A 19,173-nucleotide genomic window follows, 5' to 3' on the forward strand; every position below is an offset into this window, starting at 1 on the left:
GTGATAGTCGGAAGCCGTGTCCTGGTGTAACGCCATCTGAGAGATGCATTTTGGTTTCTGAGGACAGTCTGGATCCTGCTGAGTGAGAACTCATTGCTCCTTTAATGACTCTTTTTAAGTTTAAGGGAAGGAGAAGGAAAAGTGGACTTCCACAGAGACTCTATTGCCTCTTAGAATGCTAAGAAACTGATATATAACATTCTACATTAAAACAAATATATTTCGTCATCAACCTGTCAAGCATTAAAAAATAGCCTTGCAGAGAAAAATGGCATGGTGCTATTTCAATGCAAAATGTCTCCATCAAGCATTTGCATTTTTTTAATTTTTTTTTTTTTTTTAATAATAATGTGTGATACTTAAAGGTTGGTCAAAAACTGGCTACATAATTTGCTTCTTTGATGTAGCTCAATGTAGCTTTATACTCCTCTGCATGAATTCAGTGTCAGACAAATATTGAATAATACCTCCTATCATTACAGAAAGTTGAAAATGAGCTTTTTAGCTTCCACTCCTTTGTTTCATGTGATAACCATCTCAGTGGATTGACAGACTCATCAAATGTTTCAACAAAATAAAGCCAGGTAAACAGCTCAGGCATAAAAATAAAGTATGTGGAGTGTGTAAAGCAGTGGTCACCAACATGGTGCCCGCGGGCACCAGGTAGCCCGCATGGACCATAAAAGGTGCCCTCAGGCTTCTTCTAACAAAAGTACAACTAACCAATGAGTTTTGTTTAAAATCTGATTTACTTGCCAGGATTCAAACTCACAAAGATAAATACAGGTGACAGATGTAGTCAGAGCTTTAATAGAGTACATGCTGCACTTGATACGTTTTTGTATTAAATTAATCATCTTTAAATGTTTATTTTCACTGAGACATTGAGGCAAATTTGTTCAAATGTGGCAGGTAGGATTTTGTTAAAGAAGCTGCAGATTGTGATAAGATGTGTTCTAAAACAAGTTCTAATGAACTACGGCCGGGCCCGCGGAACATCTCCACGCCGAAAACCACGTACCACGGTCCCGAGAATTCAGTGAAATGACTCGGTTCCACCGAGTAAAACAAATTAAATTGTGCGACGTAAAATGGTAATCTACGTTGAATTACCTTTGAAACAATATATCACACGACTATGTTCCGATAAATTTAGAAATTACCGGAAAAGGAAGAGAAGCTCTTGACATCCGCTAATAGAATATCCATGTCAAATTACAGCCTGATTCAACGAACATTAACGAAGGAGGAGTCATTTCAAAAATGGCGCCCCCTGGCTTACCTGGGGCACATACGGAGTAATGGGCCCCATTCATATATTGGTATGTCAATGATTCGGTACCACCAACCGTCGCAATATTTGACTCACAAATAAATGAGAAAATGACTTTAATGGAAATTGCCAAAAAAAAGGGGGGTGGGCCCCTGGGCCTCTAATCAAATTGTGCGAGGCATAATCGTAATCTACGTTGAATTACCTTTGAAACAATATATCACACGACTTTGTTCCAATAAATTTGGAAATTACCGGAAATGGGGGGTGGGCCCCCGGGCTTCATTTCAAAAAAGGGCTCAGAGCGTCTCATCATATTCATTCATAAAGTATTCACACCAAACTGCATTCGGATCTAATGAGAACTAACAAAGGAGTAGTCATTTGAAGAATGGGCCCCCTGGCGTCCCTGTGACATGTACGGGGTAATGGGCCCCATTTATATATTGGTATGTGCCAATGATTTGGTACCACCAACCATTGTAATATTTGACTTGCAAATAAATGAGAAATCAACTTTCTTTTTTTTTTTCTTTTGGGGCCCCAAATCAAAAATCGGGCTCCGAGCGTCGATGCGTACACAGCCATAGATTATATCTACCAAATTACAGCTCGATCCGTTCACGAATAACAGAGGAGTAGAAATTTTAACTAGTGTACACAAGAACAACAACAACAACAACAACAACAAAGTGAAAATATTACAAAATTGCTATATTGTACATGTTTTACGATAAGTTAAAAACTTGTTAGTTAGTGGCTAGTTAACTCACTCAGTGCCCCCGACAAGATATCTCGTCATTTCAAATCCAAACGCTCAGCACCATTGACGAGAAACTCGTCATTTGCGTTTTTTCACGGGGATTACTAGAAAACACCCTGGCGGAGGTCCCTCATCAATATCTAAGCTGTGGGGTGTTGTAGTGACCAACTGTGCCCTGACGATGGCAGCGGTGGACCTTTAGATGAGAGATTAGCCACTGATGCTACCATTAGCTGGGGAGGAGAAACAGGAACAAGTGAGATTATGGTGCTACAGAGTGATATTGTGACGTATCCAGCAGCTCACAGCTCCACATACTAACACAGAACATGTGGACCTGAGTAGATTATTGATAATGTTGTGATCGTGAGATAAAACCATCAACTAACCGGGCTACACGGGTCATTGCTGCGTGTCGGGAGGAAGAGGAAGTTACGTCTGTGTGCAGACTGACGGGAGGGAAAGTTGGAGGAACGCCAAAATACAGCAAGAAATCCATTCAAGTCTGACATAGACAACAAAATAATAATAATTTTGCCATCAAAAGCCCAGTCTCAGTGTTTTTTTTAATGTTTTATATAAGGAAACAATGTTCAGATGTTAGAGTTGTCACTAAAGCAAAAAAATAGCTTTAAAGTCACTGACAGGGTTTTTTTTTTTACAAAAAAGGCTTTTTTCTCAGCTTTTTGCTCTGAAACTGAAGATTTGTGTAAAACTTGCTCTATTCAATGGCTGATTACAAACAAACGGAAGGAGCCAGAAACAAATGTGTTTTTTTTCATGACAGTAGAGGCTTCAATCTTTCAGATTTCAGATAGTCATAGTAGAAAATATTCTGTGGGTCTTTAAAATCAGTCAAAATGCTCAAAAACGGCTGGCACTGAATGAGTTAATAGGAAAATCAAGACTTCCTACGAAATGTAATGAAAATGAAACAATTGCATTGATTAAAAAAAAAAGGTGTTGAAACATTTCTTACCTTTTTAAGTTACTGCTAGTTTTCCTTAATATATCCCTTTAATTTAAGTGAAACCATGAAAATGTAGTATTTAAGAAGTGCATATCAAACCGGTAGCCCTTCAGATTATTCAGAACCTTTGAAGTACCTCACAGGTTCAGAAAGGTTGGTGACCCATGGTGTAAAGCCTCTCAAACACATACGAGTGGTTTGAAAAAATCTTCAGAAATATCTCTGCTTCCATTTTTACATTTGAAAAAAAGGATTAAAATGCATTTTAAAACTGTTAACACTACACATTTGAACACAGGTGTTATCAGTGATGTTTTAATGGTTGGAAAACACACTTAGGCCCACAGCCTGAGTGAATATACCTTAATTCTACATAAAGTTTGTGATAATCAGCTGACCTTCATGAACATGCTGAAGCCAGTCTTCAGCAGGTCTGTGAGGCCTCCCGACATGTGCTCGATGTCAGGACATTCCTGTCGGTCAGGGTGAAAAACTTCCTCCAAGATCTGTCGCAGGAAGGGTCGATAGGTCGCCTGCAGAACAATAAATGAACCAGAGGACATGTATTAGTTGGAAAAAGGGCAAATCTAGCATGGTTAGAATTGCAGTGGAAATGATAACTGAAACAGACTATTGTAAAAGGTGTGGTTTTCTTCTTGTAAAAAGTTTTAATGTTCTCATCGTGTCCTGCAAGTTCTGCATCGGCTTCATTGTGAATGTGAATGACTGTGGGTGTGAGAGATGGCGTTATATCCAGCTCGGCTCAGCAAACACGGCACAGACTGATGAATCACTTTTAGTAAAAGCAGCGGAAACGTGGGCGAGGGAAACTCATCTTTGCTCACGGAAGCTAAAACACAGGGAGTATAACCTTCAAATGGCAAAAATAATTATAATGAAGGAAGAAGACACTTCTATATTTCTGAAAAAAAGAGTAATATTTTAAACTCACATGAAACATCTACACTATTTTTAACCCACATTTATTATTATTTTTTTCTTTTATTCTTAATTTCATTACAATTTGCTCATGTGTAAAAATTAAAAACAATAAAAAACAACAAAAAGAGAAACGCGAGCTAATGCATATGGTAATTCATATGGGACAAACTTATTACCAGTGTGAACAAACAACTTTGAAAACTGACATTAGTTCAGTTTTTAAAGCGTAAGTACACCATAAAATCACTTTTTTCTGCTGAATTCATATATGATTAGGTATGAAGTAATGTAGTTTATTGATCCTCGTCCCACTCTTACTTGTAAAATGTCAGAGTGACTGCTCTCTATGGGATGAACGCTGACTATTGCAATTGAATTTTGCTATTGGCTGAGATTAGATCATTGACATCACTATAGTGATGGCCAACAGTCACTATAGTGACTGTTGGCCACGCCCCTTTGATAAACGATAGTAGGAGGGACTGGTTCCCTCCTTTCACAGCCCTCAGAGACCATTGAATAGACGGACGCAATTTTGACAGCCGACTGCAGACTTACGGTGCATGCTGGTTAGATTTCTGTCTACAGAAGTCTACCAACTTACTGTAGACTGGCTCTGATGTCACGGGCACGTGGGGCACGGAAAGCTTGTGAGACCCCAACGAGACCAGCCGTCTGGGTCAGCCGCTGCAGTTCCCCAGGAGCAACTGCAGAGGCTACGTGGCCCCCGTGCATGAAGGAAAAAATGCCCACGTGTCAGCGGAGTACTGACAGATGATTGGATCAGAGTTCAGTGACAAAAAGATATGAAACCCCCAAAATTTAATTCTGGCACATCTCTGTATTACCATCATGAACGGTACACAATCTACTGAGTTTAGAACTATCGAGTCATCAAATTTCATGGTAAAAACAACAACAACGACAACAAAAAAGGAAAAAAAAGACAGGAGGTGGACTTGGATAAATAACCCTGCAGCAAGTGAAATACACAAAAAAATGTGAAAAATAAAATATAAATCATTATCATCATTAATGCACTGTGTGGCTGGTGCGAAACGTTTGATTTAGGCTTGTGGATTTATAAAAGAACCATTCTATCTATCTATCTATCTATCTATCTATCTATCTATCTATCTATCTATCTATCTATCTATCTATCTATCTATCCATCCATCCATCCATCAATCTCTTCCTCGAGCAGCCATCATGTTGTAGACAGAGTTGTCCAACTTGGCAGCAGATTTGTAGCCCCGCCCCCACTGCGCCCGTCTACTCTCGCCAATCATCCAGGCGGGCCGCAGCTGCATCTCAAACGAGCCTATTGACAGCTCCATATGGAACTGTGCAGCGCTATGGCGGCGGGGCTGCTGTGACTGGGCGTGTCTTAAATACTGCAGCAGCGCCGCCCATAATAAAGGCCTTTTTGGAATTTCCCCTAATGGCTGGTCAGCAAAAACCTGTGGGTGTACTTACACTAAGTATATTTTAGGCTTTTTGTTAGTTTTTAGCAAATACATCTTAAATGGTTGCAATCCCTTGCCTTTGACTAATCAATGTGTGTCTCTAATCATTAGGTACATCATTAGGCTCATTACTTCTTAAGTGAAGGACATTTACTGAGAAATCTAATCCTGGAAGTTTAAGACACTCCTTTTAGCACCATGTCAAAGATGTAAGTGTGAGTCATTTGCTTAAACCTCTATGAAAGTTGTAAATAAATACACAGCAGGCTGGGTCTGAGGTACACTGTGCAACATGACAGAAACCTATTAACAGCTGGTGACTCAGTATTAGTTGGTTGTGCTTAGAGGTTAGTCATTATTTAAAATGGACACCAGTTGTACCAAAACACCAGTTAAGCTCTTACATACTGTACTCACTGTGTTTTATTGGGAAAAAATAACCCACAAAGTGAACAATGATGTCCCTCCTTAAAAAAAAAGATTAGAAAAGAGCAAAACCTTGTTATTAAAAAATACAAATAACATGGTAAATACAATCAATCAATCAATCAATCTTTATTTGTATAGCGCCAAATCATAACCAATGGTATCTCAAGGCACTTTACAGTAGAGCAGTCTTAAGGACGGACTCTTCATTTTATGGATACACACATATGCATATATACGTATATACACATACATATGTATCCCACACCCAACATGAATTCATCATGGCGGCAAGGAAAACCTTCTGTTAAGCAGCAGGAACCTTGTGTGGATCCCATTCCTATGATGAACAGCCATCCACGTTATGCTGTGTTGGGTGTGTGCAGAGAAAAGGGTGGAGACAGAGCCGCTGAGTCTCTGTAACTCCACACTGAGGATCCCACGGACCTGCAAGACAAAAGCCAGAAGGAGTACAGGAGCAAACACACAAGGGAGTAAGCAGACATAGAGGGAGTGTTTCAAAGAGGAATGGGACCCTCTCCGGTCCCTCTCTAACCTAAATGACCTCTCTCTTAACGCCCTCTCCAACCTCTCTCCAACCGAGCATGCCAGACCCCCCCCCCCCCCCGGCAGTCTATGCCTATTGCATCTTAATTATGAGCTATGAGCTGGTTCCTAACTAAAAGCTTTATCAAAGAGGAATGTTTTGAGCCTAACCTTAAAGGTAGAGAGGGTGTCTGCCCCCCGAACCGTGGTTGGTAGATGGTTCCAGAGAAGTGGGGCCTGATAACTGAAAGCTCTTCCTCCTATACTACTTTTAGAGATGAATGGAACAACGAGTAGTCCAGCATTTTGAGAGCGTAGTGTTCTGGGGGGATTGTATGGCACTACAAGCTCCTTGAGATAGACTGGTGCCTGTCCATTTAGGGCTTTATAAGTGAGAAGAAGAATCTTGAATTCTATTCTATATTTTATGGGAAGCCAATGCAGAGAGGCTAATACAGGAGTAATGTGATCTCTTCTCCTAGTTTTAGTCAGTACACGTGCTGCAGCATTTTGAACCAGCTGAAGTGTCTTAAGCGACTTGCTCGGGCAGCCTGCTAAAAGAGAATTACAATAATCCAGTCTAGAGGTAACAAAAGCATGGACTAGTTTTTCGGCGTCGCCCTGAGACAGGATAGATCTGATTTTAGCAATGTTACGGAGATGAAAGAAGGCAGTTCTTGAAGTTTGTTTTATGTGAGAGTTGAAGGATAAATCCTGATCAAATAGAACCCCAAGGTTTCTAACAGTTGTGCTTTGTGCCAGAGTAATGCCATCTAGGGCAGTTAGGCTAGCATAGGTTTCTCTAAGGTGTCGCGGGCCCAGTACAATGACCTCAGTCTTGTCTGAGTTGAGAAGAAGAAAATTTTGGTCCATCCAGGCCCTAATGTCCTTTAGACAGGCCTCAAGTTTAGATAGCTGATTTGTCTCACCTGACTTCATTGATACATACAGTTGGGTATCATCAGCATAGCAGTGGAAGTTAACAGAGTATTTTCTCATAACATTACCAAGGGGGATCATATAGATACAGAAGAGGATTGGACCTAGCACAGAGCCCTGAGGAACCCCGTAGCTTACTTTAGTGTACACAGAAGACTTATTATTCACGTGTACAAACTGGTACCTATCAGATAGGTAGGACTTAAACCAGTTTAGGGCAGTCCCTGTGATTCCAAGTAATTCCTCTAATCTCTCTAGTAGAATATAGTGATCTATAGTGTCAAAAGCTGCACTAAGATCTAATAAAACCAGCACTGAGAGTCGTCCTTCATCTGAAGCCCAGAGTAGATCATTAGTTACTTTAACTAAAGCAGTCTCTGTGCTGTGTTGAGCTCTAAAGCCTGACTGGAAGTCCTCGAACAGGCTGTTGTTTTGAAGAAATTCACAGAGCTGAGCTGCCACAACTTTCTCAAGAATCTTTGAAATAAAAGGAAGATTAGATATAGGCCTGTAGTTTGCTAAAGTGCTGGAATCAAGAGTAGGTTTTTTGAGAAGGGGTTTGATTACAGCTACTTTAAAGGACTGTGGCACGTAGCCTATTGATAGGGATATATTTATTGTCTCCAACAAAGATGGGCAGACTAGGGGAACAACTTCTTTAAACAGCTTAGTTGGGATCGGATCTGAAAGGCAGGTCGATGGTTTGGAGGATGAAATAATAGAGTTAAGTTCCTGAAGTCCTATATGTGTGAAACAGTTTAGGTTAGGCCTATTTACATTTAATGGTACAGCAGGCCCAGGTGAAGGCAGGGAGTGGCTAATTTTATCTCTAATCTTGTGAATTTTATCGTTAAAAAATGTCATAAAGTCCTCACAGCTGAGGGCTAGAGGAATCATGGGCTCAATAGAGCTCTGACTTTGTGTTAGCCTGGCTACAGTGCTGAAAAGGTACCTCGGATTATTTTTATTTTCTTCAATTAGTGAGGAGTAGTATGTAGATCGACTATGTCGTAAGGCTGTCATGTATTTACTATGGCTTTCTTGCCAAAGTATTCGTGACTCCTCTGTTTTATTGGAGCGCCACATTCTCTCTAATTTACGGGTTGTCTGTTTGAGTGTGTGAGTTTCAGAGCTAAACCACGGAGCTTTCCTCTGACGTTTAATAGTTTTTTCCCTCAATGGGGCAATTGAGTCCAAGGTGGATTTTAGTAGACTAGCAGAGCTATCGACAAGCAGATCCAGTTGAGAGGGGTTATAATTAATATCATAGTTATTTATTGGATGGTGCACTGAGTTTAAGGCAGCAGGAATGGCCTCTTTAAATTTAGCCACAGCACTGTTGGATAGATTTCTACTTGTAACTATTTTATTGCACAGTGCGAGATCCTCTAGGATAATGTTAAAAGATATTAAAAAGTGATCTGATAGCAGAGGATTTTCAGGGTAGACTTTTAGTTCATTAATATCAAGGCCATATGTTAGAACAAGATCAAGAGTATGATTTAAACGATGAGTAGCTTCATTAATAGTTTGAAAAAAGCCAACTGAGTCTATTAGGGACATAAAGGCTGAGCTCAGGCTATCACTATCTTTGTCCACATGGATATTAAAATCTCCTACTATCAGTATTTTATCAGAACTGAGGACTAAGTTTGATATAAACTCAGAGAATTCTGATAGAAATTCAGAATAAGGGCCTGGAGGACGGTAAATTATCGCAAATAAGACTGGCTGGCAGGTTTTTGATTCGATATGAGATAAATTTAGAACCAGGCTTTCAAAGGAAGTGTAACTGGCCTTTGGTTTAGGATAGATTAGGAGAGAGGAATGATAAATAGCTGCTACACCACCTCCACGGCCTATGTCTCGTGGCATATGAGTATTTAAATGACTGGGAGGAGTGGCTTCATTTAAACTAACATATTCATCTTGATACAGCCATGTTTCAGTTAAACAGAATAAATCAAAGTTATTTTCTGAGATAAGGTCATTTACTAGTAGAGATTTGGATCTCAGTGATCTAATATTTAATAGAGCACATCTAATGGTTTTATGTTTTGGTGTTTCTAGATTTGAGATTTTAATTTTTTTCAGATTTTTATAATTGATAGCTCTTTTATTTGATTTTATGTTAAAATCATTGTGAAATATGGGTCGGGGGACTGACACCGTCTCCATAAAATAATATTCATCACCATCACAACAGTTGTCATGGCGATGAACACAGCTATCCTGATAGCAATGGGAGGGAAACTGTCCTAAGGCAAGCGCAGAGGGGCGTGGAGGACTCCCCCTCTGTAACATGGTCTCATTCATGAGATGTCATAAATGTGCCATGTTTTCTGATAGTAGAGATGCTCCCTCCAAAGTAGGATGGATTCCATCTCTTCCTATCAGGTTCGGTTTTCCCCAGAAGGATCTCCAATTATCAATGAAGCCCACCTCGTTTTCTGGACACCACCTCGATAGCCAGCAGTTAAATGATGACATGCTATAGGCTATACATGTCATCACTGGTCAGATTTGGTAAGGGACCAGAGAAAATCCGACATTGTTTTAGCATAAGCACAAACTGATTCAATGTTCACTTTGGTTGCTTCCGACTGGCGACGTCGGGAGTCATTAGTGCCGACATGGAGGACTATCCTATCAAACTTACGATTACTCTTTGCCAGCAACTTTAGATTTGATACAAGACAAACTACTCTGTGATAAAGGGTTTATAGAAAGCCAAAGGAAAGATTCATCACTCAGTAAAATATAATATCAGCAAACCGTGCAGTCACCACAACATTTTAGTTAAATCTAACTTTAAAAACATGTGTAAAAGACTAGAAAACCTAAGGGTTTTTGGCTGAAAACAAACACTCAATGGAAAGGTTTTTTTTTTTTTTTTACTTGTATGGTCATCATATTCTGTTAGTTTGACACGGATCAATCAACAACACTTCTTTATACCAAAAAACATTTGCTTTCACTTAAACGTTATTGATGGTAATCAATATCTGTTTAGTATTTTCTACAACTTAAAGAATTATCATCAATGACTCATTTTTTTCTTTGCTTTTAGCAGTGAATAGTATAATGAAATGTCCTAAACAGAAATGTAAATATGTGGTCCCACACCTGCTACAAATGTTTACACTACGGCAAGATTTCAATTTTGTTATATTTCAATCTAGGGAGTGAGTCTGTTCCTGTTCCTGCGTGTCAGGACACTATGACCAACAGTTTTTTGGTTCACGTCTGGTCACAGGCAGCACACTACACTGGAGAAGACTTTGATCTTCCACAGAACCAAAGCACTCTCACATTTCTTTGAAGTTTGATCGGGTCATTTTGATCTGAGGACCATTAAAATAAAAATGTTTTTGTACAGGTTACATGAAAAGTTGAAACAGAAAGGAACATTTCACTTTTTCAAGTATTTTGGTCAAACTAGAAAAAAAATCATTGAATTTCAAGGTAAAAAATATCTGAGGGGAATCGGGGACACTTACCATGATTTCTTTTTAAGACCATGGTTCGTCTCATTTGTTGCTCTTTTTTATTATTTGGGTAAGATGATGGCATTACACAAACATATTTGCACCAATTTGAAATGATCCTCAGAGACAGAGTCCTGTGACCTAAAAAAGGAGCAGGTATTAAAGATGGATAAAAAAGTATAGTTGCTATGCAACTATCACTGAAATGTGTGTTGATGAAAACTCTCACAACATTGTATGACATGTTTTTAGAAAACCGACAATAGACTCAAGGCCCTTTTCATGTAAGAGCCTTCGCAATTTCCAAAAATAAATTCTGTGCTCACTCTTGAAAAGGTAAATGATGAAAAAAAGTGTTTTTCCTCTGTTGAAACTGATTAAATCCTGAAAGATCCTTGAGTGTGTGAAGAACAAGTAAGAACAAGGTTTAAAATTCAGTAAAGATTCAAACAGGGTTTATTTTAGAAATATGATCATTTTAGCAACAATGCTAAATATGTTCTAGTACATGTGGGATAATGTTCTTCCTTTTACTCAAGGCTCCAGTCAGAGACTCAGGGCTCTGTGCCATGTTATGAGTCAATGAGGGCCTTGCTTATCATCTGGAAGTAGTCAGACAAACATCAGAAGATATAAACCAAACTGTTGACACAAGTATATTAACACACAGACCTGGACTCACTACACTTCTTAAATTTTAGCTTTTCAAATCACCACAATTGATTAAAAATGACATTAAAGTGATTTAAATACTGATACTTTAATCAAAAAATGTATTATCAATGAATGTAGGAGATTAAGCTCAATAAGCAGCCACACATTTTGCGACCACCATGATTCACTGATGAGGTGGGATACTTTTGACTATCGCATCATTTGGATTTTTTTTTTTTTCAATCATGACTGAATAATGAATTAAAAATAAATACGCAGTTCAGAGTGGAAGGTTGATCACGAGACACTGCTGCCACATTTAGCAAACTTTTACTGCAAAATTGTGGCACTGCTGAGCTTTTCATTCTTTTTTTATTCTTATACAATTCATGCACCAAACCATTAGCCTTCCTCTTTTTTATTTTTTTTTTTCAAACTCTCTTTCTCTGTCATTTTGAGGCTTGTTTGAATATTTCTTTAATCACTGACAGGCTAAGCTCTTCAGCCTGTGAAATGCTAAAATTAGAAAAATTGGAACATCGTGACCATGCATTTAGAAAGCTATTCTTAGAAAGTGATGTCAAAGGCAAAAAGAGGAAAAGAGAAGTTTTGAATGAAAGAAATCTAGCATACAGCCACCTCAGAGACACATTAGTTTGTTACCCAGAGTAGGCCAACACACAAACCTTAGAATGTATACGCATAGAATGACACGTCTAACTTGATTACATGCACAGGCATAAAAATATACCCAACATAAAGTGCAAAGTTGGCAAAGTCAACCCACAGTTATGCATCATGCTTTTACATCAGATTTTCCATCTAAAGGTGCATTGGCTGCTAAACTAGCAACAAAAACACACACCCACACACTTAAAGGCAACATCAGCATTAGTCATATTGCAGCTGCATATACAGTATATTTCTCCAAGTCTACAAACATGCACGCATACAAGCACACAATCAATTTTCTCCTTCGGGGTTAACTGAAATGTTGGTAATTGAACAAATGCATTTTCAAAAACAACACAACCATAAAATGGAAAACAGAAATAGAGCAGATAAAACAATAGATGACACAGACATCGCAAAATTATAAAATAGTGAAATGGAGTGTATCTGATTTCAGTATCGGGAAATCACACCAAAAGGAGATGATTCACACATTTACCAGAAACATCTTTGATATTTCTAAAAGCTTTGTGAGAAATGACAGCAGCTGAAAGTCTCTTGCATTAAATTCAGACAATCTAAAGTAAGATGGCAATAATTATGTAGTATACATGGAGAATGATTTCTGCTCTCTGGAAATGGTTTAACCCAGGGTTAGGTAAGGATATGCTGCCTTTGTGTCTTTTTTGACTCATTATCCTGTTTAAAATGATACTCAACCCAAATTACAAAGACAGCTGAACTGACAGACTATTATAAGTGAACTTAACTAGTCAGAATGAGAGACGAATAAGAAGTGATATACGCAATAAAAAAGCACTTTAAACGCATGCTTGAGGAGGTATGATATTTTTTTCAAGGTTTTATTATTTACCATTAGTCCTATAATCTAAAGCAGTGATTTTTAACCAGTGTGTCAGGACCTAAAAGTGGGTCGCGGACCTGTACTGGGTAGGTCACGGACAGAAAATACTACTCTCTGATGTTGGACTTGTCTTTTATTTTGAGAGAAACTCTTCTTTTGACAGGCATGCTGTGAAATGTATGTCGCACAGGAAAATATCTAGATTTCTATCTATCCATCCATTTTCTTCCGCTTATCCATTGCCAGGTCGCGGGGGGCAGCATCCTTAGCAGGGAGGTCCAGACTTCCCTCTCCCCAGCCACTTCATCCAGCTCTTCCGGGGGGATCCCGAGGGGTTCCCAGGCCAGCCGACAGACATTGCCTCTCCAGCGTGTTCTGGGTCTTCCTTGGGGTCTCCTTCCGGAGGGATGTGACCTGAACGCCTCACTAGGGAGGTGTCCAGGGGGCATCCTAATTAGGGGCCCGAGTTCCCTCATCTGGCTCTGCAGAGGAGCAGAGGAGCAGAGGCTCTACTCTAAGACCCTCCCGGATGATTGAGCTTTTCACCTTATCTCTAAGGGAGAGCCTAGCCACCCTACGGAGGAAACTCATTTCAGCCGCTTGTACCTGCAATCTTGTTCATGACCATAGGTGAGGGTAGGAACGTAGATCGACCGGTAAATTGATAGCTTCGCCTTTCGGCTCAGCTCCCTCTTTACCACGACAGATTGGTGGAGACTCCGCACCAATCTGTCTGTCAATCTCTCGCTCCATCTTTCCCTCACTAGTAAACAAGACTCAGAGGTACTTGAAATCCTCCACTTGGGGTTAGGGTTAGGGTTTTTCTGGTCGAGAACCATGGACTCGGATTTGGAGGTGCTGATTGTCATCCCGGCCGCTTCACATTCGGCTGCAAACCAATCCGCTGAGAGTTGAAGGTCACGACATGATGGAGCCAACAGGACCACATCATGTGCAAAAAGCAGTGATGCAATCCTGAGGCCCCCAAACCGGACCCCCTCAACATCCCCGAATACCCTTAGAAATTCCGTCCATAAAAGTTGAGAGTTGGTGACAAAGGGCAGCCTTGGCGGAGTCCAACCCTCCCTGGAAACGAGTTTGACTTCCTGCCGGCGATGCGGACCAAGCTCCGACTCCGGCCATACAGGGAAAGGACAGCCCCTATGAAGGGGTCCGATAAATCGTACTCCTGGAGAATCCCGCACAGGAATCCAAGAGGGACACTGTCGAATGCCTTCTCCAGGTCCACAACACACATGTGGACTGGTTGGGCAAACTCCCATGCACCCTCAAGGACCCTGCTGAGGATGTAGAGCTGGTCCACAGTTCCGCAACCAGGACGAGAACTCCTGGATCCGAGGTTCGACTATCCAGGGGACCCTCCTCTCCAGTACCTCTGAATAGACCTTACCAAGGAGGCTGAGGAGTGTGATCCCTCTATAGTTAGAACACACAATTCGATCCCCCTTATTAAAATAGGAGGACCACCACCCTGGTCTGCCAATCCAGGGGCACTGCCCCCGACTTCCACGCAATGCTGCAGAGTCATATCAAAATTTATGTTATAAAAAAATTATATGTGTTTTCAACAGCTATTTTGGAAAAACTGAATTTGGTTAAATTCTAAAAAAAAAAAGTGCGTCGCGATTTAATGACCGTGGCAAAATGTGGGTCCCAGGGTGAGACCAGTTGAGAACCCCTGGTCTAAAGTGCAACAATGTGATGTTTTTAAGGATCTAAGAGGTTTGTCTTAAATCAAAGCTCCAGGAAATTACTATACTGACAACATCGCAACAGAAATGGAGATTTAAGAGCTAGTGTCTTTTGAGGGGAAACTTAAATGATGATTTCCCACAAGCAGAGAAGGGTAAAAAAATCTGTATAAACTCAATTATCCAGTATCTTGTCAATAAGAGGGTCATGGATACAGTGAATATATAGCTAGCCAGGAGCTATCTGGAAAGCTATAACACCTTAATATGTACAGTAAGTCTAGTGGCTTTTGGCTGAGCTGAAAATGCGCACCATAACTTATTATCTTGAATACGACATGTTGGTAACTTTTTTCATTTTTTTGCTAATAGGACAGGATTTAGCTTTTTTCAGTAAATGTAGTGACACAGAAAATGTAAACATGGAATACTTTGTGAAAAGATGTGTTAATGAGTTATTACAATGGGAAGCTGAAATGTTCATGAGGTCAGCTTTTATTTCAAAGTGTTACAAAGTACGGTCAGAGAAGATTTATCTATTAACCTCCGATGAGGAATTCTGCCTATACAGTACCAGCCTTTATGTTTCTAAAGCTGTAGGAGTGAACCCGAGTACCGACAGAAATCTCACACACATACTGAGGCAGAACATATATTTTCCAACCACCACTCTACCTAACAGAGAGCTGCATGAATAGATCATTTTGATTGATGAGTGCACTCAACTAGTATTTACTGCTCTAAAGATTATTAACCGCAATGCACACCTTCACTGCAGTCCGCCTGACATCTCTAAGTGGTTTATAGTGGAATAAGCCCTCTGCACCTCAAGTCTGCAGACCTCTTTAACTCCATTGAGGAACCAACCAATTAGATTAGGATTATGCATTTCATAAGGGTGCCCATACATTTGAATCTACTGTATCATTATTAATGGTAATAGAAATGTATTCCAAGTCTTTAAAGTGTGAATGATTATGGGAGCATGATCAGGATCTGGTAAAGAGGATATTTGGGTAAAGAGTGTTCTTTGTATTTATTGTTATTATCCAGCTTTGTCATTGTTAATACAGTAAGCCACTTAGAGGCAGTGAGAGCTTCGATCAGTAATAAAGTGACAAAAAGCCATCTGCTGTCCACTGCCTGGTTATGTAATTCACTCCATTTAAAAACATAATTTAAACAAAGATGTAACTTGATATTTTGAAGCATAAAGTCCTAATCAGTGAATGCAGATATTTGCAGCAAAATGTACAACTGTTTTAACTGACACCTATGCTTTTTAGTTTGTTAATGCTACTTACAGTGCAATGGTATTGTCCCAATAAATTATATAATGTTGATAAGAAAGTGGAGGATGACAACGAAAAGCTATGGCGTGGGTCCAACATGGTATACAGTATATACTGTAGTGTAGAAAAACCAGTAAGTTGACCCACCCTTTGCAGCTAAAACGGCTCAGGTTCTTAAATATATATTATATACGTGTAGGATCGGACCATCTACATGAAAGATGGCCTGATAGATTTAACAATGTAGCTTTTGTTTCCAATTGTGTTCATTACGTTGCCTCCAAGCCACTAACATGAGTGTCCTGAGGTGCTTTTACCCAGCAAACCACTAAATCTGAGAAATTCAACTGAAAATGAAAAAGGACAGACTATGGTTGGTCGAGTGCAGACATAGGCAACTAGCGGCCCGGGGGCCAAATGTGGCCCTCAGTCTAATTTTTTGCGGCCCCAAAGCAAATCCCCAAAAATTGTAATTTAAGAAGTTGAAAGGAATATGAAGCCCAACATAAAACACAAAATAACTCCCAAAACACAAAAACCAGCAGAAAAATGCACAAAAGTACACAAAAACACAAATGACTTATAAAACTTAGAATGACAACAAAGACAGACACAACAACTGCTAAATTATGACAAAAACACACACAACAATACATCACAAAATAGCTCCAAAGACACACAAGCTGTTAGAAAAAAAAAACGACACAAAATGACAGGAAAATACAGAAAAAAAACCTCACAAATCGTCAACAAAAATGCAGAAAATGACTGAAAAAAACATTAATTACAACGATTACACAAAAAAATTACAAAAACGCACAAAACTGACATCAAAACCACAAAGGCAAAAAAAAAAGACAAAACCCTTTTCCCCCCTATATTAATGTTCTGATTGGTCTATATTCTAAATGCTGACATAAATGTTGATCATGTGGCACACGAAACAGATACAATCACATCTTTTTTTGTGTCCCCTGTTGTGATAGAGTTGCCCCTCCGTGGTCTAGTGTGAAAACACCAGTAGGAAACACAGACACTTAGACACTGACACTGGATGAACTCAGGTACAACAGAAACATATACTTCCAAATAGACCCAATAAAAAGAAAATAATTTATAAAAGCAATCAAACAAGCCATTTCCTCGTGAGAACCAGAGGAAACCACTGCCTCAGAAGGGATACACTGTCCGTAGTTATCCTCACTGCTTTCTGTCCCTCTTAAGAACAGGCTGTAGCTTTACAATAACTGCTTGTTTATCTCTTGTATTAAATCTCATTCAAACTTTTACAAGAACAGGGACAGAAAGACCTGGCATGGAACAAGCACAATGCAAACACACAGGTGGTGGCACACAATGTGTCACACTGAAACAGATGAATGAAAATCACATTTAAAAAGTGCTAAAAGCTAAAAAGCAAACACAAAAACAGAAAATATATATTTTCCCAAGCAATGTTTTTCTTTATGAGCCCGAAAAGAAAAAAAAAAAGGTCATAGCAGAGACTCTATCTTGTCCAACAAAATATTATTGTATGTATACATATTTTTTTTAATCCATGGGGAAACAGAACAGGTTGCATTCTGACGATTGGTCCAATGCATGATTACAGTACTCAGTATTTTATTGTGCACACCTGAGTTCATGTTTATTTGTTACATGACTGTGGTGCTTTGATTTGAAGCTCTTCTTAAACGACAGTAAATCTTTGTTAAATACATAGTGTTCATTTCATCCTTAATCATATAACTTGTGTGTAAGCAGGTTGGAGCCACTTAATGACAGAAGAGGTTTAAGTCCAGGTCTTTGTGGTGACACCTGACTGCAACAGTATTATGTGCAGATAGAACGGATGGATTGAGATTGATAAAAATTCTAAGCGTCACTTCTCCTAAATGTCTCTGTATAATAATGAAAGCACAGCATCTTTAAATACCACATGCACCAAATGGTATGTCCAGATGAGTTATGCTGAAAACAATAGTGCCAATTATTAATTGTGGAAAAAATTCCAATACATTTTTTGTTTGTCCATTTTTAAACCCCACCAAAAATTCAATTAAATAAAAATAATATTTTTTAGATTGGATTGCTTGTATTAATATAATTCAATGACAAACATTATCTAAGAAATTCCACTCCGAACAAATACATTTCCCGGTACGATCAATGAACAGTTTTTCCCTGCCTTATGTCATGTCTGTCAAAAAATGATGCAAGAACTGGAAAAAAATAATCCTTTAACACATTTTTCAGAAAAGGTTTGAAGGACACAGACAACACAAGAGAAAAATACAAAAGACCCAAAATACTAAACACAGTTTCCACAATGCTTCCTTCACCCTTTTTCCTTTTCTTTTCTTTGTCCACGTATGTTGTTTAAAAAACTATTGCTTTGACAGAAGTAAAACGGTAGCAAATCGTGGCCCACAAATGCTTTAAAGAGAAGTGCCCAAAATTGGACAGCAGTGAATTTCCTAGTTTTGACTTTCTACATCAGAAGGTAAAAGCCTTGATGAGCACAAAAGACTCAAAGTTTGCTGAGAGGCTCTTCTGCATTACATAACCTCCAAGACACAGAGTGTGGAAAGGGTCTTACAGTAGACCGTTTTAGTTCTCTGCTCTTACGTGATGCAGGCTTTCACACAACAAAGGCAGCAAAGGTCAAAGGTCCTTGGGTCGACCAAGCCTTGTGCTATAGCTACATCAAGGGGTGGATTCACCAAGGGTGTACTCACACTGGCAACCAGGGCCATTGCTAACCAGCTCTGTGCATGTGTAAAACCATGGGGGACCATTGTCTGGCCTGCGTAGGTGTGAACTGCACTGCAGGGGGGGTAACGGCCTGATGGTCCCACTGGAAGAGGTGGGGCAAACAGCGTGCCAGAATGGCATTTGTGGGCCGGGCACACTTTACTCTCAGTGGCTGTTAATATTGACTATTGTTTTATTTAAATCATTTTCTTATACTAGAAAGGTTAACTGGAGCATTTTTTCCATCTCTGCTGTGTTTATTCTGTGTAGCAGATCTCTGCATGTGTGTTTGCACCTGCTTGTCAATCGTACTACTTTTGGCGCATAAAACAGTCACTGCAAACAGTTCCTGGTTAGATGAATTGCATTACGCCCACTGCATTAATTTATTTGCATGTCCTCCTCCCATTT

General features: G+C 39.5%; 1 protein-coding gene across 1 annotated transcript in view; it reads right to left on the reverse strand.

Annotated features, from left to right (window-relative positions):
- Nucleotides 1-19,173, reverse strand: part of scfd2 (sec1 family domain containing 2) — a 136,566-nt gene that overhangs the window by 10,488 nt on the left and 106,905 nt on the right. Inside the window, exon 7 of the mRNA XM_028445012.1 lies at nucleotides 3,405-3,539. Within this exon, the coding sequence (XP_028300813.1) occupies nucleotides 3,405-3,539 (135 nt within the window). The remainder of the gene's footprint in view (nucleotides 1-3,404; nucleotides 3,540-19,173) is intronic.

The sequence above is a fragment of the Gouania willdenowi genome, chromosome 4 (genome assembly GCF_900634775.1).
Source record: "Gouania willdenowi chromosome 4, fGouWil2.1, whole genome shotgun sequence".
Lineage (NCBI taxonomy): Eukaryota > Metazoa > Chordata > Actinopteri > Blenniiformes > Gobiesocidae > Gouania > Gouania willdenowi.